Source organism: Nothoprocta perdicaria, unplaced genomic scaffold (assembly GCF_003342845.1).
Source record: "Nothoprocta perdicaria isolate Ctin4 unplaced genomic scaffold, notPer1 scaffold_8, whole genome shotgun sequence".
NCBI lineage: Eukaryota > Metazoa > Chordata > Aves > Tinamiformes > Tinamidae > Nothoprocta > Nothoprocta perdicaria.
The window spans coordinates 5,045,044-5,066,859 of NW_020456087.1; the positions used below are offsets into that span (position 1 = coordinate 5,045,044).

The following is a 21,816-nucleotide window of genomic DNA, read 5'->3' on the forward strand; positions in this document are numbered from 1 at the left end:
GACAACTGAGAGTGACTTGGTAGATAAACAGTTAAAATACAATTTCATTGGGTCCTCATCTCAAAGATGGATGGATGGACAGAAGGAAGGAGAGAAGAAAAAAAAAAAAAGAGAGAGAGAGAGAAAAGTCCCTCTTTGCCAGTTTTGAAGTGATGGAGATACGGGATGACTTCAGGTCTTCACACAYGACCCAACTGCAACCTGTCAAGAGATTGATCATTGTGGATACACTGAATCGTGTGGCTCCCCCAGCACGCAGTTCTAGTATTGTGGCCTTATAACTGTATACTGGGATCTTCTCCTCCTTCTCCTATTACACTTGTACCTCGGAAAGAGGAAAAATGCCTGAACAGAAGAACAGGCAGGGTTTTCTTGTCATTTATATATATATATATTTATATATATACTGCTTGAAAAGATATTGCCACTGGTTGTTTGCATCTTAATCAAATACTTCACTAAGCAGCATTACCCACAATCTGCAGTTAAGGACTCCACAAAACACTTTCTACAGGGCAAGTATCACTGACATTTGTATGTGTCTTTCAAAGATAAAACATAAACTATTCAAGAAAAGCAGAATATTTACAGCTACAGGCTAGAGTTTGCTTAAATAGACTGGGCAATGATAAGTATGTGGTAAGTAGATATGTGCTCATGGAAGCTTTTCTGTTGGTTGTTGTGTTGGCTGAGGGCTACTCAGATCTGCGSAAAGAGAAGGACCATTTGCACTGTCCGGCCAGCAAGGGAAAATCCCAGGCCTTTTAGCCAAGGTCCCGCCTGGAGGCCGAGGGGTGGAAGGAGGTGTGTGGGGGGAATTGCGTTTAGGAGACGGGGGCAACAATCAGAGAGACTTTAGACCAAAGCCGTCACGCGAGGACGGGGAGAAGAGGAGAGGGCCAGGGGGGAATGCCGCGTTCTGCGGTAAATAGCGAGCTAATGCTTTCCAAAGGGACGTGAAACGGGGAAACTGAAAGGGCTGATGGTTAAAAAATATATATTTGTTTTTTCTTTCCTATCACCAGTTAAAGAATAAGGATGTGACTCGTTTAACTTTGTGAAGACGCAGCCGGGCGCATCGGGAGCCAGCGGCCCCGAGAGCGGGAACGGGCACCGGCACCGGCACCGGCAACGGCAACGGCAACGGCAACGGCAACGGCACCGGCAACGGCAACGGCACCGGCAACGGCACCGGCAACGGCAACGGCACCGCCCGCAGGGGCAGCAGCGCCCGGCCCTGCCGCTAGGCACCCCCAGCCGAGCGCCGAGCGCCGAGCTCGCTCGGCTCCTCCCGGCGGGGAGCGGCAGGCATGGCCGAGCGCCGATGTGGCGGATGCGCCGCTTCCGGGACGCCGGCGGATGTTGTCGTTTGAATTGCCCGTCAGTTGGCGCGGGCGCGCGGCGGTTGCTGCCGGGTGAGTGACGCCGTTGGCGGCCGGGAGCCTCCCTGTCCCTCTGGCGCAGCCCTCGTGGGGTGGCCGCGCGTGGGCGGGCGGCCCGTCCCTGCCCCGAAGCGCAACGAGTGTCGCGCCCGGGTCTTGAAGCGCTCAGGGGCGCGTGACCCCTCGGGGGAGCCGGGCGGCCGTGCGGGGAGGCCGCAGCCTGGCGGGCAGGGGGCGGCCCCGCTCGGGACAAACCGCGAGCGTATCGGCGCGGAGGCGGCTGCGGTGTGCGGGGCGCCGCGGCCCGTGTCCGCGGGGAGGGGGAGGCCGCCCTCGGGGGTTGCCGCCGGCCTTTGTTTCCGCGCTCCTAATAATAATAAAAAAAAATAGCTTGCACTTGGCAACAGTGAAGTGGCAGTTTTCTAGAACTTSCAAACGGCACAGCACTCTGAGGCCTTGCTTAGCTTCTTCAGGAATGCTGGGTACGGTTCGTTTACACTTCAGTCCTGTAAACACTGGGTGATAATGCGTGCTTGTCTTGCAAATAGACTGATGGGGAGCTGCTGTGCTCCCCTTGAGCGCCGCAGCACTTATGCAAGCAGGCACTGCCCTGTGCTCACAGGCTCTTTGACTTGTAAATTTGGACTGCAGGACCCAATTTCCTGATGGAGTGTGAAAATGGATCTGGGGGGAAGGTTAATGTTTTCTCCCGTCATGCTGAAACTGGGAGAGGGGGGAAGGGAGTTTGGTTGTTCCCAGCCAAACATGTGCTTTGTCCAGCTGTCGGGCTCGTGTCATCACTAACTGAACTGATGTCCGCTGTGTTTGCACAGATGTTTATAGTTCATTTTTTGGTTTATTTTTTTATTTAGGAAAGGGAAACTTGTATCTGGGAGAAATGAAGTCTCATTTCACTGTCATGTTGGACTTGGTACAATATGTGTTCCTATCATTCTCCTCACTTGAACTGGTTACAGTATTGTTTTTTTTTCTTTTAGAGCATGTTCTGGCAACAATCTTCTGTTCATGCAATACCTCTGGTTTCCTTTAAAGAAGTGCGATTGCACAGAGTGGTTGCCTTATGCCTGAGAGTTCTGCCTCTTTATATTTCTCCCGCTTCCCTGCTCTTTGGCAAAACCTTTTCCCTGAAACTCTAATCAGATGGCTGCAATGCTGTATTTGCAGTGATTTGGGTTAGCTTGAGAGCTGCTCCTGAATCCGTACCTGGCAGTCATCTAGCCTATAAGTACCAAAGTTCTGATAGCAGGGAGTGTGAGAGACTTCCCATTTGAGACTTCCCATGAGATGGCTGCCTCTTGCCTCCTTCCAAGGTTTATCAAGGAAGTTATTTATCTTCCTCCAAGGTCAAGAGTGAATCTGCAGGCAGGGATCCCATAACTTGTCATCTGAACCCCTTGTAATGTTTCCTCTTTCCTCCTACGGGGAGACAAGCCAAAGATCTGCAAATACATTTGTAGGAGGATCCTGTTACACTGTTGTTGAAAAAAAATGTTGGAAAATCATATCCTTGATGTGGAAGAGAAATGCGATTTGGTTGGTTGCTTTTTAGGTGGGCTAGGAAGTATGATGCTACAGATCTGACTTTTAGGTGCATATAATTTTTGAAAGAAATTCAGGTTTGACAGATGTTTCTAAATGGATTACTCTCCCCGTTGTAAACATGTAGTTGTAAACAGCACACATCCCCCTGTATTTCCCTGTCTTGCATTCCTCACTGCTTTCTGTAGAAAGCCASTGTTTGTGCTTCTTCAAATAGGCCAGGATCCAGGATTTTCTCTAAGCAATGGAGAAATTTGTTCTCATTAAATTACTTGCRTTAATAAAATATTTAATTTGATCAGAAGTCCCTGCCTTGGTTGTTCTTGGATCATTATTTTCAGTTCCRAAAATATTAAATGTAAAGTCTTATATATTTAACAATATAAAGTCTTATATATTTGACATGATTTCTTTTTCATGGCAGACAAAATAATTCACTAGAATGAATGAGAACAGACACTTCAATGTTCAAAGTCCACGTAAGTAAGATTTATATCATACTAATTTTCATCTGGAACATCAGATCCAGATGAAACAACTAATTTTCATCTGGAACATCAGTTAGACACCGTAACACAGTGTCATTATTACAGCTCATTATTATTATTTTAGTTTCAAAGAATGGGTGAATTTTCAGCAATTAAGTTATGTTGGTACAGCTTGTCTCGGTGAATTAAAAAGAAATAATTATTGTGAATTTCTTGAATTTCTTTAYGCTATCTTTTCTGCAGACATTTTATAAATAGTAACCTTGGGAATTCAGCTGTCCAGTTGCTAATAGCTGGGCATGAAACTTAGCATTCAAAACTTTCTTAGGTTAAAGCAGTACCTCTTTTCTCTTTGCAATTATGGCTGCTCTTGCTGCTGGAGAATTGAAATACTGAAATACTTCTGGATTAAAAAAAAAACTTTATGTTTCTGATGTGCTGTAAAGGGGAAGACAGATACCTAATGTCTGTAGAAGTGTGTTGGTGGGCTAGGACATGCAGAAATAAGAAAAACTCAAGGTTTTAGTTGACTCCAAGCTTGTCTCAAATCCTTGGATGTTTTTAAACTAGTATACATTTTAAAAGTACYTAAACCTATCACTGAGCATCCTAAAATATGATTCTGTGTTTTAGCCTGTGTTCTCTGTGGACGGACAGATGACTGCCCTGAAAAATATGGAGAAAAAAGTACCTATGTGGAATACAATCTCACTGTTCATTATTACTGCCTGGTATGTATTTGGTACTGACGCTGGAGCTCATCTGCTTTACCTGAGGGGAAAAAAATAAATGCAATACTTAGAGTTTGAACAAGTAATAACGACTTAGTTTATTGGTGGAAATCTAGAACTGTCTGATTTAACTTGCAGGCCTGAAGGTTGTACCTCTCAGGTACAGCAAACTAAGGAAATAAGCCCTGATGGGCTTTTATTCAGAGAGATTAGTTACTTAGGGAGTATTCCCAGCCAATCCCAGGAGCAAAGGTACATCTTAGAAGAAAGTAAACAATTTGTGTTTGAAAATTCCACCTCTGCAGAAGAATGTAGAGAAAAGCTTTAATATTTATTCACATTTATCATTGATTCTTGTTTGATGGTGAGTTATTCTTTGAAATTACATAATACATCACAACACTATAGATACAGTCAGGGCCAGACTCTTCTCGGTGGTGCCCAGTGGCAGAGTAAGAGGCAGTGGACACAAAATGAAACACAAGAAGTTCTGTCACAACATGAGGAAAAGCTGTTTTACTGTGAGGGTGATTAAGCGCTGGCACAGGTTGCCCRGAGAGGTTGTGGAGTCTCCAGGCATGGTTAAAAAGCTGTCTGCTCTAGGTGACCTTGCTTGAGCCAGAGGGCTTGGACTAGATGATCTCCAAGGGTCCCTTCCAACTTCAGCTGGTCTGTGATTCTGTTACTCTGTGAAGAATGTATCAAGTACAGCTTTGATTTTTTTTTTTTTATCCCTAATTTTAGACACACACCCTCAGCCCCACTTTTTCTTTTTTCTGGCGGAGGGTGGTGGGGGGAAGGTGCTTTTGTTTTTAATTGTATGTATCTGTGAATAGGAATAGATTACCTGATCGTTTACTRATGTCATGCTCTACAATCCTTAGGCCTGTCCTTGGCTGTAAAGTACTCAAAAATGTGAATAAGCTGTCACAGACTCCAGTAGTGATTTCAGTATTAGTGTGCTTGAAGCCAGAAAGTCTATTCTACTCGATGGTAAAAGCTGTCTTGAAACACTGCTGTTTCTAACACACGTGGCACAGGTGATCTTTACAGGTGAACTACTTTATGTAGTTGAGTCATTTAAAATGCATATTTTAATTTCTTTTTGTAGTTGATGTCAAGTGGCATTTGGCAACGAGGACAAGAAGATGAAGGTATATATGGCTTTTTAATCACAGATATAAGAAAAGAAGTAAATAGAGCTGCGAAACTGGTAAGAATTAGGTCTTAAAAAAGAGTAACTTAATTTCTGTCATCTATGAGTGTTTTGTTTTCCAGTGGGCAGTGCTGAACACCTATACCAGCACTTGRATTTGACAATTATATTCTCCCAATGTTCTTTATAGTGCAGAAAAAAGATGAGAGCAGATTGTATGTGCCTATTGCCTCATGACCTATGTTAAGTCTCAGACTGAGATATAATTGAAGATGTAATTAAAGTGTAGCTATCAATATTTTGTGTTTCAGGTTACATGTCACAGTCAACATGCRTAAAAAGCAACTCATAATCAAAAATTCTGCAAAACAGATATTTTCAATGTTAGAAATGCATGTTAAAAGCAAGCAAATGCTTTTCATTCCAATTGACAGTTTTAAGTTCATGTTACAGATATTTTGTTTTTCTTGCATGCATTTTATTATTTTCTTTGTTTATATTCCTGTAATTATACCTGGTCTTAATTTTTCTATTTCWAAAAAATGTTTTCAATAGAAATGCAATATCTGTAAGAAAAAGGGTGCTTCCATTGGATGTGTAGCTCCCAAATGCAAGCGAAGTTACCATTTTCCCTGTGGGGTCCAAAAGGAATGCATTTTCCAGTTCATGGAAGACTTTAGGTAAGGCTTTTTGAGGGAGACAGAAGTTTTTACTTTCTGATTTTCCTAACARTGACACCTTTTTATTAAACAAGATGCGATACAACTTCTTTTTGTATTAGAAATATGTTTTTTGAACTACTTGAAGTATAGATGATACATGGATTGTCTCAGGAAAATAACTRATTTGTAGAACACATGATAGTCAAGCAGTTACATTACATACCTAATAYATATAAACAGTGCTTTTAAAGGTATAATTCCATTCCTCTACAAATAATTAAATTGTCTATAAAACTGTATGTGAAATCTTGAATATAACTGCAAAATGTTTAGGATTTCCCCCCCATACCCTGGTTTGTGTGGTTCTGTATTTGCTGAAATGGCAAGTAAAAACCTTTTGCTCCTCTCTTTCCTTCCTGCGGTCTGACTGCCTCTCAGCAGTTAAAACAACCTGTATGCCACTTTGTTGTGCTTAAAAACATAAAACTTCCGGAAGTCCTTATCAGAGAAAGATTACAGGAAAAATGCACTTGATATACATAGAGAAGAGGTTATTTTCTTTTATTACCATCATAATTACCATTCTGATGGTAGTCAAAATAGCCTTGAGTGCATTTGGTAATATATTTTTATTCTCTCTACTGCAGGTTGAGTTTGAAGGGCTGCTATGTGGAAGTTTAGGAGGTAGCTGTTTCACTTAGCATAAAAAAATGAGGCCTAGTTGAGCCAAACACATAAAAATAAWGCGTTGTCAAAAGAGTTTCTTTTGAAATTCAACTGAATTTCTATTCTTTTGCTTTGAAAATGTACACACTTTTAAAATTTATCATGCTACTTACGCTTTGCAGAATCGTTGAGGAAATTGAAAATGACGTTTTAACATCCTTGTCATGTAGTGAAATGTAGGAAGAACCTGAGATTCTGACAAATACATTATTTGGACTAGAAGAAGTATTTGAGGGAAACTAGGTATATGATCCCCATAATGCACTACAAATCAGTTGGTAACATGCTGATTTCTTACTGCTGTTCTGTTGACTTGATCCATTAGATACATAAGTAGTTTACCCTTGTTTGCCTTGCCCTTTTGCTTGTCCCAGAGTGCTTACTCATGAAAAGCAAACAACAAGATAGGATATTAATTTTGTCTTCATTTTTTTATGATGTAAATTCTTATTAAAAAAAAATACTGKTTTTAGGTCCTACTGTTGGGAACATAAACCAGTCCAGAAGTTTTCAGTTAAGGGATCTAGAGAATCTTCACAATGTATAATATGCCTGGAATTGGTTGAACAGCTTCCACTCTACAGTGTACTGAAAAGTCCTTGCTGTAAAAATGCTTGGTTTCATCGAGAATGCTTGCAGGTAATGCAGGTTCTTCCTTTTTTTCTTTTGTGCATCCATATACATCATACTTTTATTACTTACTTGAAATAATARAACAGCTACTTAAAGCTAGATGAAATTACTTGGGAGTAATTTTGGCAATAGGCACGGAAATAAACTYGTGTAGAYGGATTATGTTAAAATTGTGATTTGCAGTGTGATGCCTTACAAGAATGGGATTCAGTTTTCCTGTTTGTGTGGGTGGGGAGGGTGTTTGGTTTTTTCCCCTCTTCATGTTTTTGTATGTGGGATGCACCTCATGGCTTTAGTTCTTCTCAGGAACTTGAGAAAAAGTCCAGTCTAGGTAGCTACTTTCTTCCAGGTCCCAGTGTGCAAAATCTAAATATCCAATATGTTATTTGTCCATAATCAATGCTGTTTGCTTAAATCTATCATTGGAAAAAAATAGTTCTCTTTATAAATGTAAATTTCCAGATCTGGAGAAGCTGGCTGAAAAGGATTGTGCTTTTGTTTATGAACCTGATTCTTGGATGTGAACTGAGTCTCTTACATGCGCTAAAGAAAAAGAAAATACTCAACATTTGCTTTGAAGTCAAGTAGTTACTTCAGCTAAAACAGCCATGAATGTAATGCTTAGATAGGGAAGCATTATTTGTCGGCATCTTAAGAGTGGTAATAATTCAATAATTGGTTTGGTTTTTGTTTTATCTTTTCCTGGCACAGTATCATGCGTTGAGTGCTGGAGTGTTTTTCTTTAGGTGTTCAGTATGTAATAACAAGGATAAATTTCAGAAGGAAATGTTGAGAATGGGCATACACATTCCAGAAAAGTAAGTAAATAATTAGTAAATAATCCATGTTCTATTAAAATAATAGACATATATATGTATGTATATAAAAACTTCTATAAGGTATGAAATCCTTTTTTGCTTATTCTATACAATTGCATCTACAAGTGCATGAAACTTCAGCACTACTGTTAATGCTAGGACTGTTTTGGTTAAGAAGTATCCCGTTTCCTTTTGGTTGAATAATCAAAACTGTAGAAGATCAAAGTCATCCCAAACACTAAGCTTTTTGAAATGTGATTTTCAATGCCATTGTTTGACAAGAGACACATTTGAAAAATCACAACTTTTAAAAAATAATCATCTATTCACGTTAACACAGGAAGTTGAGTAATGTATTTATTTTCTCTATGCTTTTTTTTAATGACCACCTTTAAATGATGTATCTGAATTTCTGTCCATCCAGTTTTACCATTCCCTGATTATTTATGAGTTCATTCTCCTCCCAAGGTATTGTAAGGATGTATGTAATAACACCTTCCAAAATCATAAACTGATTTTACAATAGTTTCTGCTCTTTGGTGGTGCTCAAAATAAGGCCAAAAGTGATCAGTGATTTTAACTGTTTAAATTATGATTTAGTAGCCTTTAGTCTCTTCAGAGATTAATTTCTTCATGAGACAGCAATCCAAGATTTTGGAGAAAAGCAGTCAAAATACTTGCAGTATTTTGCCATACTGGAAAGGCAAATAATGCGTTATCTTTCAAAACACCTTTTTTGGTGGTAATTTCATTAGATTGCCAAAATTAATATTCTCATCTGCTATAAGAAAGGAGAATATGAGATTGGAAAAATGAATAGTGAGATGGTGCAAAAATACTAAATGCTTTAATCAAATTACTCTTATATAATAAAAATTCTGACAATGTAGGTTTTAGGGTGGCATTTTTGTTCCTACTTCAGGACATCCCTGGAGAGCAGGAACTGAAAACACTGTGTAGCTCATATGGGAAACTTAACAAAGGGAGTTTTGCGTAGACCTTATTGGTAGGGTGTGGGATTGGAGGGTCAGGGGAACACACACCTTCGTGTCACAGTGACTTCTTAAGATAGGTGTTATCATGATACCCAGTAATACTAAAAAAAAAGCTTAGAGATTCATTTAAGAAGGCTATCTTGTTAAGATAGTTAAAATTGTTACCTTGCAAGATTATTTCTTCCTAGTTTTCCTTTTTTCTTCACCTCTGCTATTTGTCTAGGAAATTAATGGTTGTGTTTGAATTCACATAATTTGATTCCTGATGCCACATGTTCATTTGACTATATATGTTGTTTTTCAGAGTAGCATAGTTGAACAGTCAGGACACTGTTGTATTACACTGTTGTATTACACAGATCTTCCACTTTGTTGTTGTTTATAGGGATGCATCGTGGGAACTTGAAGAGAATGCATATCAAGAACTACTGCAGTGTTATCAGCACTGTGACATTAGAAGATGTCTCTGCAAAAAAGGAAGAGACTATAATGAACCTGACAGGTATAACAGTCTGGTATAAAAAAAAAAAAACTACATTCTGTAGTATTTACAACATCAGATTTTTAAGCCAATACAGTATTTCCAAATCAAATGTTAATTTTATGACCCATAAAAACCAAAAGAACAAGTCCACTATCACTTAGCTTACCCCTGTTTTCRTTAGACATAAGAGCATCACAGAATGGATGAGGCTGCAAGTGACCTCTGGAGATCTAGTCCAACTCCTCTGCTCTCCCTTATTTCTCATAGACAGGAATGTTAACCTTTTTTTGTACAGATTTGGCYAAGCATCATTGGGTATGTTCTTGTTACTGATTTGTCTCAGGATTGTCTTATCATTTAAGCTCTGTAGCTTTGGTTTTCAATGTTTGGACTAGCATCTGTCACATTACTCCTTTATAATATATGCTTAAGCAAAATGTAATAAAACTAGACAAGTAATTTAACAGATACTCAAGTACTGTCATTAATAAGGAATCTTTTCTCAGAATGTGTCACAAAAAGCTGTTTATCACTTAAAATTTTGCGCTTAGAAATGCTGGAGAGTGGGTCCCCATAAAATAGAGGGGATATTRCTGGTTAGCAGCATGTTGACAAGATGCTAGTTGCAAATTATTGTCACTGGGGGAACAAGGTAACCTCTAGCTTCCCTCAGTAAAAGGTGCTAGAACATGGGTGGCTTTTTTCCCCAGTAGCCTGGAATGGTGACTGCATCTTATCTGAAGAAAATTTCACTTAGTTTTAAAAATACATCTTAGTTTAGTGCCTCGAAACTGGATCAGATTTACTGTTAAATATTCTAATTTTAATTAGTATTATTTTTGTGTCGAACTCTGAATCTTTTCATTTCAGTAAATGGGAAATAAAGCGTTGTCAGTGTTGCGGGTCCCGTGGAACTCACCTGGCCTGCTCATCCATGAAGTCATGGGAGCAAAACTGGGAGTGTGTGGAGTGCAGAAGCATCTTTGCAAAATCAGGTAGTATTATAAATGTTACAGTGACTTCTTCAAACAGTATATTTTAGTAACATGTTAAATACCTAGCAAACTCATTTAATGGTGTGTATTTAATTGCCCAGGGAACTATAGCAAACAGCAAAAGCGTTCTTTGGCTGCCTCTGAGAAGACTGGTGGGACAACCTGTTTGTTGGAAGAGCCTTCTCCAAAGTGCCCTCGGCCGTCATCTGGATCTCAACACAGCTTTCTTCTCCAGTGTGTAAATCTTTGTCTTCAAAGTGAAACAGATGACAACATTAAAAGAATTTTAGCGTGAGGAGGTGATGGCTTATTGTGAAGGAAAGGCTACTTCTACTGAGTAGCAAATTGAGGAAAACTTCATTTTAGTTACTGAAATTTTGAGAGCAAGCCATAAGTTTGTGTAAATTTACTGTAGACTGAACAACTTCACACTGAATGGCATCTAAACCAGTTTTTGGTTGACAAGTAAAATGACGTCTTCCTAAAAGTAATCTAAATATTTAGAGAAGACTTTGAATATACAGTTGATGAATCTTGAAGATGAGGTGGTTTACCAATATTTTGTTAAGGATMTCTCTTTCTTTTTTTAGCTACTTTATTGGTCAAGATTCCCCTTTCTTAGGTAGGATGCAATTAAATGCAGACCAGAAACCCATGACATAATGAAAACTCTGAATTGCTGTCTTTAAAACTGTAGTTTGGCTACTGTTAGACTTCATTTAAATGAACATGCAAATCAGATTTAGTACCAGAGATGGTAATATATTTGTGTCTTCAAATATAAAGCATTTATGCATTCTTCAGCTGCAACTTCTCTTAAATGTTTGTAGATCACCAAAGATAATGTGCCAGAGCAATGTGACTCCCTGCTCACGCCTAGAGTTTCCAGCATCCAACCGAATGACAATGTCCTCGTCTCCACTGATGGCAAACAGGAGCTTGTCAATGCGGAAAAAGTATTTTAGTATTTTATTTTTCTTACACTGAATAATACTCTAGCACTTATGTCATATTTTCTGCAGGATGTAGCCGAATCATATTGCACCTAAAAATAATAATTTTGTCACTAGAAAAATGGAATGGTTATTCTTAAGAATTGAAGTCTTAAGTTTGTAAAGGCTTGTTTCCAAATGCAATAGGGATGGGGAGAATAATTGAAACTATGTTGAAATTTTTGAGGCAGTGAGGGAATCAAAAACCTGGAGTTTATATATTGTGTTCCTTGCCAAAGCCTGGTCAGCCATTTGGTGGGGAGAGCATTAAAAAACAAACACCTACTTTACAGTAAATATGTTGTTATTTTTCAGTGCATTTGCACTTGCAAGGGATAATTTGTGTTTTTGCTAAAATTAGTGGAAAAATAACATATCTTAGTATAGGATATTTAAGCATACAAAATTCTTTGTCGTGCTGCTGCTACTACTTAATTCATGAATTCTATAATACGTGACTAAATTCTGATGAGGGAGTTGCTTCTAGTAGACAGTGTATCTAAACACTTTTTTGAGAGAGAAAATGAACGATTTTAATTTTGCCTGGGTCCTAGCCTTTTTGTTTGTTTTYTTTTTAAATGTAAACTGCAACACTTCACCAAAATGTAGGGATTATTATGACAAACAAATATTACTGAATAATTAGAAGGCCCTGCTAGGCTATTCTGATTTGGYTGAAAAACATCTCCGAACATAAAAATGATGAGGTCTTCAATTTTTGATTTGCTTTGCATTATTCAAATGTAGAATGACAGTGCAAGAATTGTGTGGGATGTCTTTGGCAATAATTTAATTAAGAAAATAGCTATTCTTGTTGCATCAAAGTAAGTAATTCTATTTCCTTCCCCCCTACCCACCCACCCCCAATTCTTAGAGTTATTTTACTAGTACACAGTGTTAAAATTCAAAAAACCTACATGAAATGTTTTACTGGTGTAACTTAGATGGCATCTAAAGGTAGCAACATGTTCAAGCAATTTTTTTCCCCCATAAAAGAATTTCAGTGTGTTTTCAATGTAAATTGTTAATCGTGAATCATCAGGAAATACATGCAACTTTCTTCTAGGCATCTAAACCAGCAAAAGAGGGAAGTGTCTAATATACTGAAGGAATTAAAGCTGCAAGTTAATACAAAAACTACAAGACTTAACATCAATACAAAAAATATCTGGAAAAGTGCTTTAAAAGGATTTAGACAGCGCAACTTCAGTCCTACAAATGCCATTGAAATAAAGTTCACAGGCTGCAGAAACAGGCTGGCGACAGATACTTCTGAAGGATCAAAACACCGTTTCTTCAAATTATTAATGCTTAATCTTCAGAACTCATCACTGTTTGAGGGCTCATCTCTAAAGAATCTGACCCTTGATTCTCAAGGTAAATGCTTTTTTTTCCGAAGACAGACAAATGTAAGTATGTAATTTTAAGTACTTTAGGAACTTCATTGTGATTGGTAGTTGAAGATTGTAACTCTGAAAGATGTAAAGTTATTTTTGTGAATCATTTTACTTTTCATTTTAATTTTTTATAATTAACATTTTTAAGCTATCTTCTTTAAGCAAATGTTGGAAAAGCTGTTAAGCAATAGAAAAACATAAGCATACAACAGAAAAGCATTATTTTTGGAAATGATGTATTTATTCTCTGCAAATTCTTCCATTCTGATTCTCTGATACTTATTTTCTTCTCTTATATTTATTTAAAAAAAATCTGAAAGCACACTCYCCAGAAATCCGAAGCAAGGGTTTTTGAGTTTTTATGCCTGAGAATAAAATGTGCATTGGATATCATCTTCAATAGGAAGTTATATCTCCTGCTAAATCTCAGTAGTACTGGAAGAGTTTAATAGTTGCTACTTCTGTTATCAGTAAATATTATCAAGTAAAAATTATCAGTATTGTTTCAGCCAACAGGAGACAGCAAACTTTCCATACGTTGTTTCTCCTAAAATGAGAATGAATTGCGTATGAGAGGTTTTGGTATACAAATTTATCAGGATCACAATGGTTTTCTACATGTGCTTTATTTCCTTTGCAGCTCTAAAAGAAAATTTGTATTTTGAAGCTGGCAGAATGATTGCAGTCTCCCTGGTTCATGGTGGTCCATCTCTTGGTTTCTTTTCTAAGACTYTGTTTGATTGCCTTGTCTATGGTCCAGAGAATGTGAAACCAGCTTTGGAAGATGTTGCTGATGTTGGTGTGGCACAAACAATAAAAATGGTACATAAAGCTAAACTTACTAGTATATTCTTGGTTTTGAACCTTAAAATATTAATTTGATGGCTATAATTGGGAGTATGCATGGTTTATAATTTTAAGTCTGTCGAGCAAAATTGTTTGAATTCTTTCTCAGCCATAATTAGTCATTAAAATCTTTTACCTCAGTAGTGATCAGTAATTAAAATTATAAATGCCACACTTCTTTACATAGTTAGTTCTACTTTTGGTGGAAATTCTACTAGCAATATCAGCCATAGACCTTTGACGTTAGTGTAACCTATGTTACCTGGTAGGATAATCTAGKTCAGCAGTGGGGATTTTTCACAGCTACCTCTGCTTTTCTATTAAAATTGTTTCGATAGCTATTTTGAATAAAAGGGCATGTTTGGCTTTTGTTTCTGTTTTATACTTCAAAACTACARAAGTAGTTTGGGGCTATAAAGAATGGCTTATTAAATATCATTTCAGTTAAACTAATTTTATATATATGTTCATGCATTAAACAYTTATAACTTATGTTCTGATACAGATAAAATATGCAAGTAGTCTGTCCAGCCTACAGTCAATTGTACACGACTGCTATGAATTTCTTGCTGCTGCTGGATGTTTAAGACCTGTAACAACTTTGTGTGATAAGAATATGCTGGCGAATGACATACTCACCTTTCATGTAATCAGGAGAATTATTTCACCACTGGAAAGGTTTGTTTTGTTTGTGAGTTTTCAAATTTTCTGGATTTTTCTTAACTAAAATACAAAATAAGATGTTGCTAAAACTGAATTAACACACATTCATACTTATTTTGCATGAAAAATACTTCAGTTTTCAATGGACTAAATGGTGATTGTTAATACAAGTTAATTTAAGTGAAAGAAGAAAAAATATTTCTCTACATTTCTGTTGAAATTTTGTCTTTCATGTCTGATACCAAATGATCTTTTTCTSTATTATGTTCCTCTTGTATTTTCAACATTACAAAGAGGGGAGCCTGACAGTTGTAAATTGTAACCTCATAAAGACCTTTGCAACAAAAAATGTCTCTATTCCATATTTGGTTTTAATTCAGAATTGCTCAAAGTGAGAAGCTTTAAGTGTTAAAAGTATTTTTAGACATTAATTGAATATTCCAGAGTTCTAACTACCGAGCTGCTGTGTGCCCCTGTGACAGTGGTCGTGCACGCAGCTGCAGGTTGCCCTGCTTCGCCGTTCTGAGAGGTGTAAGAACAGCGTACCAGCTGTTGCCATTTTTCTCAAATGGGCATTTTCATGAGGTGGTGATGACTTCAGATAGCTAAGCAAGTTGCAGTTGTTAAACAATTTATTTGCTGTCTGCCCTGATTTTAATCTGTATTAATCACTAGGTTTAAAATGGAAAAATTTCCAGCAAATATGGTTGGATTAATAATGCATTTGTGATGTTGGACAAATTTGAATTGACTAAATCTCCCATTAGCTCTGAAGGTATTTTTTTTAAGRGTAACCGTTCTTTCAAACAAGACCTTTTTAGCATGTTCGACCACTCTTTGACCACTCTATTGCCAATATGCTGAACTAGTTAGTTAAAAAATAAAATGCCATAATTAGCTTTATTTATGGAGAAAACTTAGATTTTTTTGGGGTGGGCTTAAAATATGCAGAAGTGAGTAGAAGGCAAATTTGCGTGTGATTATCAAGGTCTAAATTCAAGTGAAGAGCAAGTTAGTCGCTTTGACCATTAACATTGTGTATCACTGATTGTATAATCCTAGCATGTTTGTTATGAATTTTACTGCTTCAGCCTTTTGATAAGGCTTTTGTTGCTTCTTTTCATCTAAAAAATAAAGTGTAGACAGCTTACATAAAAATTTAATTTTGAATATGGTAGTTAAGCACCTTTCAAATTGGCTTTATAGTTTATCTAGCATATATAAATATTGACAATATTTTGAACCTGCACAGCTGTTACTAAAAATGTAGGTAAGTAATATCATGCAAACTTGTGTAAACTGCAGAAGCCAAGTGAAGTCTGGCCTTTTAGAGACTTATTCTTGCCTGAAGACAAAGATTTTTAAACTGTTTTCTGCAAGGGTCAGTTTCTAACAGAAGAGTTCTCCCATAAAATATGTTCTCCCATAAAAATTAATAGCAAGTGATGGTCATACAACAGAGAAATAAAAGTTCCTTTCTGCATATTGCTTCCAAAAAGACTCCACAGTGATAAGTGGATTGTTAAAATATGAGCTAACTGATCTAAATTAGTTTTCCAAGGTGGAAATAAAATGGTCTACATACACCTTGTTGACAAGATTTGGACATTACACTACAGATTTGGAAACTTTATATCATCTTAAAACTTTGTAGAACACAGAGTTAGCTACTTATAATTTAATAATTTAAACTAACTTTTTTTTTTCCTGCTAGTTTTAGGCAAGGTTTGAAAACTCTTGGTGTACTAGAGAAAATGCAAATGCATCCAGATGCATTCTCCAGCATATTTTGTCATGAACCTGAAACACTTTCAGCAGAAACTCTTTGTGATCTCTTCACAATCCATTGCTCATCAGATGTTAATAAAGTTGAAGGTGCTGATTTTTGGATGGGTTATTTGCAGGATGTAGAAAGTAAGTAATTTATTTTTTCTTGTGCTGTTTGAGGTACTTAGGAGCTGGTATACACGTGGGATCTGATTTTTAGCATTTTGTGTGGTAAATTTTTGAATTTACTCTCAATTTATACTCCCTTTTCCTTCCCGTTCATTCAGAAAGGAATTCTGGAAATCAGTTTCAGAAATTTCTGAAACTTTTGACCAATTACGACTGAATTTGAGCATGGTGAATACCAGTAAGATTGGAACTAGCATTCCTGTCACTTTAGAAAATAGAGTGGCAAAGAAAAGAAATCCTTTTAACCTGCTTATAAACTCTTTCTTAATGAGTCTCAGAATAAAAAGTGGTAGAAAGCAGGTTTCCCTGGTCTCCTTTCAGAGGAGATATTTCTATTAATTTCTAGTTTTTGCTGACCTAACCCAACTGTCTTTTTCTGAAGATTCATTCAGTTTGTTGATGTGGGGCTTGGCAATTTCACTGGCGCTTTTTTGTGTTGGTTTGTTGTTGTTGTTTTGTCTTTTTTTGGCTCTATATCTTTAATATAACATATGGTTTATGAGTAACAGTAACTAATGAAATAACAATCCTATTTTATAGGTGGCGAATCTGTAGTGACACTGGAGGACATTCTGCTCTTCGCTACAGGCTGTTCTTTTCTACCACCCATTGGTTTTGATCCTGAACCCACTGTTAAATTTTTGCGTATAAGGTATCCTGTTGGAAACAGACTCCATAATTGCCTAGAGCTCCCACTAACCAAGACCTATGAGCAGTTTAAAAACAAAATGGAGTTCACCATCAGAAACACACTAAAAGTAGAAAGAGAATAAATGTTTTTGTTACTAAACTGGATGCTGAAAGTTTTCAGTTTCTCTGTGGGAATGGCTGCTTGCAAGTTGCGGTTGCATTCTCAGGCAGCGTGCTCTCTGCCTCTTTCCAGTTTTCCCCTGAAGACATGCTAAAAGAGGTAACTGTTCAAGATGGAAAACAATTTGCAAAAGGAAATTTGATGTTTTCTGTTGAATCATCGTCCTGTTTGAAATTGGCTTCAAGAGGCAGCATTCTCATGCAGCACAGTCCTTAAAAACTGATACTCTTGCTGTGACAGATGTGAAATGTTACACATCTCTGTAGCATTTTGGTTATTTCCAACACCTAAATATGTATRTGTATTACATACTTCAGTGACTTATTTATCAAAGTCAAATCGGGTGCATTTTTAGATAACTGCTGTGGAGCTTTGTCTCAAGTAAAACTGTATGCAGTTTTTTTAGTTCCGTATATGTTTCCAGTAATTTTTCTTATTGGTGATTCTTTTGCATTTTGAAGATTCCTTTCCTGGCAAAAACCTAGACAAAATGATCATGTGCAAAAACAAAATCTAGTTTTAACTTGTTTTTGCTGTTAAATAAAATCTTTGGCATTTGCACACGTTTCTGCATTCTACTATTTTAAGTGTTAACTTTATAGCCAGAACAATAAAAGCTAAGGTAAATCCTTAATATGCAAAAGTAAGTTTGTTTGTTTGTTTAAAAAAAGAAAAAAAATCATTTAGATGATAGTTACTCATAAGGTGTTGATCACAGCATGGTGCTGCTTCTTGCAAGGAAGTTAATGTTTTTGTAATATGTACTAAAACTTTGATTTGTTGAAGTACAGTGTGTCAGCCATCACATTTTTGTGGGCGCTTGACACTTTTCTAGCTTTTACTCTAAACTGCTTTTCACCTTTTCATTACGAGCAATTTCAACTGCATAAAACACAGAGCAATTCTACAGTATTAGTGTAAATAACATTAAGATATGAAAAACTAGTATGTCTGCAGGTGTCTGGATCAACAAATATGTGGCCTTAATGGATATTCAGTGTTTATCAGTAGTAAAATCCTATATGGCAGCACCTTAATACTACTAATACTCAAACTGTAAAAGTGAAAGGATATTTAAGTGCACTTTTTTCTTCCTAGTAATGCAAGATTTATACAATTACTTTTTTCCTATATTACTTTGATCATCTGTCCTATGTCCCAAACAAAAATCCGTGTATATATAAAATCTAATCATGTTCCTCAAAATACTGAGAAGGTAATCATCCACTTCTATTAATAAATCTAGTATTTAATTGAAAATACAAGGAGGATTATTTTCATTTTGAATATCTTGGCAGGAAAKCACATCCATATTAAATTATAAAGTGGAGAGAGGCATTAAAAGAAACCAAACTATTCCAGTATCAGATTCAGGTTTATTATTAGGAGCTATCTGCACTGTTGTTTTTCTTCTCGTTTAAAAGAAGTTGTATTATTAAGTAGTAATTTAGGGGCAACAGAAGAATTTTGGGAAGCAGCAGACATGACTTTCCTCATTTGATTCCATGCTATGAAAAAGAAGAAAATGGCTGATGTATATTTAACTTGTACAGTTCACTTAATTTATGTAGGTATTTTGCAACCTTTCTTAAGCAGTTACAGCTTCTTAATTCTTTCTTAATTTGGGGGTGCTATTTTTTTCCAGACCTATTTCTACAAGAGTGTAGCAAAAGTGTGCATAATATTTGCTTTTGAATTTCAAAAMTTTTTTCAAAATTTTTTCCAAAGTTTAGGTTGGATTCTTCTTACATTTCTCAGGAGATAATGTTTAGATACTTTGTAAATAAGTGCTCTCCCACCCGTGTTTAGATTATTTTAATGAAAGGCAAGTTTAGCGGTGTGTTTTCTGTTTCTGAGCTAATTCCCTACTAGGCTCCCTTTAAAGTAAACTTCCATCTGTAGAGACTTGCTAATAGACTTGAAGAAAACGTAATTTGGTTTGTTTATAACCTTAGTATTTTCCTTTTTCTTCTGTTCATTTTTTCCTCCTGTAAAATCCCATACTTGCCTTTGAACGTCATACTGCTGATAACTTCTTTATATTTTTATTTGCCTTTAGAGTAGTGTTGTTGTAATGAAGGTAACCAGTTGCAAACCGAGGGCATGGTAGGATTTGCATTGTACAGTCACATATTTTAGATTCAGCACCGAGTCTCCTGCAGAAGTGCTCACCTTTAAAGTACAGTGTATGAGTGCAGTATTCTTTCCTCATGCCTAGTTAGAGATTAATGCCTTCTGTGATGTTAAGTRCACAATTTCTGCACTAACAGAAGTAGCAAGCAGTGTGGGAAGACTTTTCAAGAGAAGTTGTTGAATTTTCTGGTACTTGGAATTGCAAGGGGAATGGTTTAGAACTTGGAGCTAAATAAACTGCATTTTAAGATCTGCAGGGGAGATGTTGGTCATGCATCTACTAGGCTTCAGAAAAATCCTTAGATAAAAATAGGGTTCATGCCTTTTACGTTATAGCTTCTTGGTTTGACATTGGGCCATTATGCATTTATACAAAGATAGAGCTAGCTCACTTTTGTAACTGTAAAAAAATCTTTACAGTGCTATTGCAAGAAAAGTGGAGTAGATAAAATAGAACAGCCTTTAATATTGCCTGCAAAGATTTTTCTGGAACAAAGCTCATTCCCTTTTTAGTACTAAAATACACATCCCAGGCAAAAGTATCTCCTCCTTTCTTTTAGATCTTTGTTTATCTCTATCTAGAAATTCTAAGTTAGACCTCAGTATATTCAAGTTGTGTTCCTAAATGCTACCCTGGAAGAGATTAACTTGCCTTTTCTGCTTATTTTCAGCATTTATTTGTAGATGCCAATCCTAATTTTGCTTAAATTATTACTTTGAATAAGCTTCCAGTTTGTCAAAATACAGAACAGTCAGGTTTTCAGTTGATCCAGCAGGTCACCGAGGTGCAATTCTCAGGTAATTTCCTCATTTTACATAATGCACAGTTGGAAATTGGGGAAGGTGCTTATTTTGATATCAGTATTTCTATAACACGGGAGTAGTAATAGCATATGCAGTAGCTTTTGCATATTAAATATATTTTTATAGGAAGTAGATTTTTATAGTAAGGTTCATCATTAAGGCCACAAGAGACTGTTATGAACCTTTTTTATTATTGACTGGCCAAAGAACTTCACCCACTAGTGTTTGCATCGAAATCTAAAATTCCATTTGGAATTGGCGTCTGATAAGCTATTTTYTTTATAGAGCCATCGCTTCCTACTAAATAATACTAGACTAATATTAGTATTTTGTTAGTATGGTCTCTCAGAACAAAAAATTTAAAACTATGTTTAAAAAAAGGGGATAAGAATTTTCCGTGACCTACTCTCACCCAGGTGAAGTGTGCCTGCTAGCAGTTAAGTACAGTCACAATGGGGAAAAAAGTGATTTCAGTTTGTGCTTAAGCTCTAAAGTGTTGTGTTGCGTTTCTGATTTCTTTGTCTTCAGTCTCAAAAACAGAAGAGTTAGGGATTTTGAGGGATGTATTTAAAATATACAGCAGAGTATAGAGGTATCAAATTCTCAACCCTCTTCTGCTTGTGTGTTTTGAAAATAGTATCAAAACATAAACATTTTACTTTTTCAGATAGAGGGAGATGCAGCTCTAAGTTACAAAATGTTTTTGTATAGTTTGTCTTGATTCTGTACTTCGTGATAGAGCATTTTAAAGCATAATTTTTATTGACTTTAAGTTAAGGGAACTGCCAGTGGGATAAAATGAAAAAATATTTCCGGATGTGTCGAACATCTCTACTGTATACAGAAAATGAAGCATTGCCAGAACACTGCTTTGGTGTAAAAACAATGCTTCYCTGAGTGATTTTGCAACATGTAAACAATGTGTGTTTTAAAGCTACGGTAATTAGGATRTTGTTGTGCGAGGAGATTGAAGTTTGTAAATAGCTCTAGCTCTAGCTGGGTCAGTGTGGGCCGTGTCTGGGGCGCTGCAGCTCGGAGCAGCGCCCTCCTGGGCAGGTGCAGCCTCCGYGTTGCCCTGCGTGTCACGGGAGGTAATTGTCGTGTATGTTCAAAGTGCAATAAAGGATTAAACTACTCTTTTCAGTTATGCATGAAGTGTTTTTGTTGTTGTTTTCTCAAAAGCTGCTTCACTCTTCATGTTTCAGTACCACTAGTTACTGTGGTCGGTAGCTTATCTCCAGCTCCCTCCTGGCGAGGGGGGAGGTCAGGGGTTTGGCTGCCTCTGCCCTGTCTAACCCCATCCCTCTTGTCCGAAATCCCAAGGTGGCCGTTCGGGAGAGAGGGACAGCTCCAGCTCCCGGGCTTCAGGAGGCGGCTACAGCCTGCGCCAGAGCTCTAGCCCCCATCCCTCAGGGCTAGCCCTTCCCGCCTGGCGCTAGTTAAGGGGGGCCCTGAGCATCCTCCTCTCCCGCTGGGTAACTGGAGCCCTGTTCGGGAGCCCGTGGGCTCCGGCTGCGGCCCTCGCTGCTCAAATAGCTTCAGCGGGGCCAGGCGGGCGCTCCCGCGCTGCACGTGCGGCGCACA

At 37.4% G+C, this 21,816-nt stretch overlaps 1 protein-coding gene across 1 annotated transcript; it reads left to right on the plus strand.

Annotated features, from left to right (window-relative positions):
* The first annotated feature begins 1,374 nt into the window (after positions 1-1,374).
* Positions 1,375-21,121, plus strand: G2E3 (G2/M-phase specific E3 ubiquitin protein ligase). Its single transcript, XM_026051782.1, has 16 exons — positions 1,375-1,415; positions 3,367-3,421; positions 4,064-4,161; positions 5,273-5,374; positions 5,873-5,997; positions 7,179-7,344; positions 8,050-8,156; positions 9,537-9,653; positions 10,506-10,630; positions 10,732-10,864; positions 11,461-11,586; positions 12,689-12,999; positions 13,660-13,841; positions 14,371-14,543; positions 16,243-16,442; positions 17,025-21,121. The coding sequence occupies exons 2-16, from the start codon at positions 3,385-3,387 to the stop codon at positions 17,255-17,257; spliced, it is 2,235 nt and encodes a 744-aa protein (XP_025907567.1). The 5' UTR covers positions 1,375-1,415; positions 3,367-3,384; the 3' UTR covers positions 17,258-21,121.
* Positions 21,122-21,816: the final 695 nt, after the last annotated feature.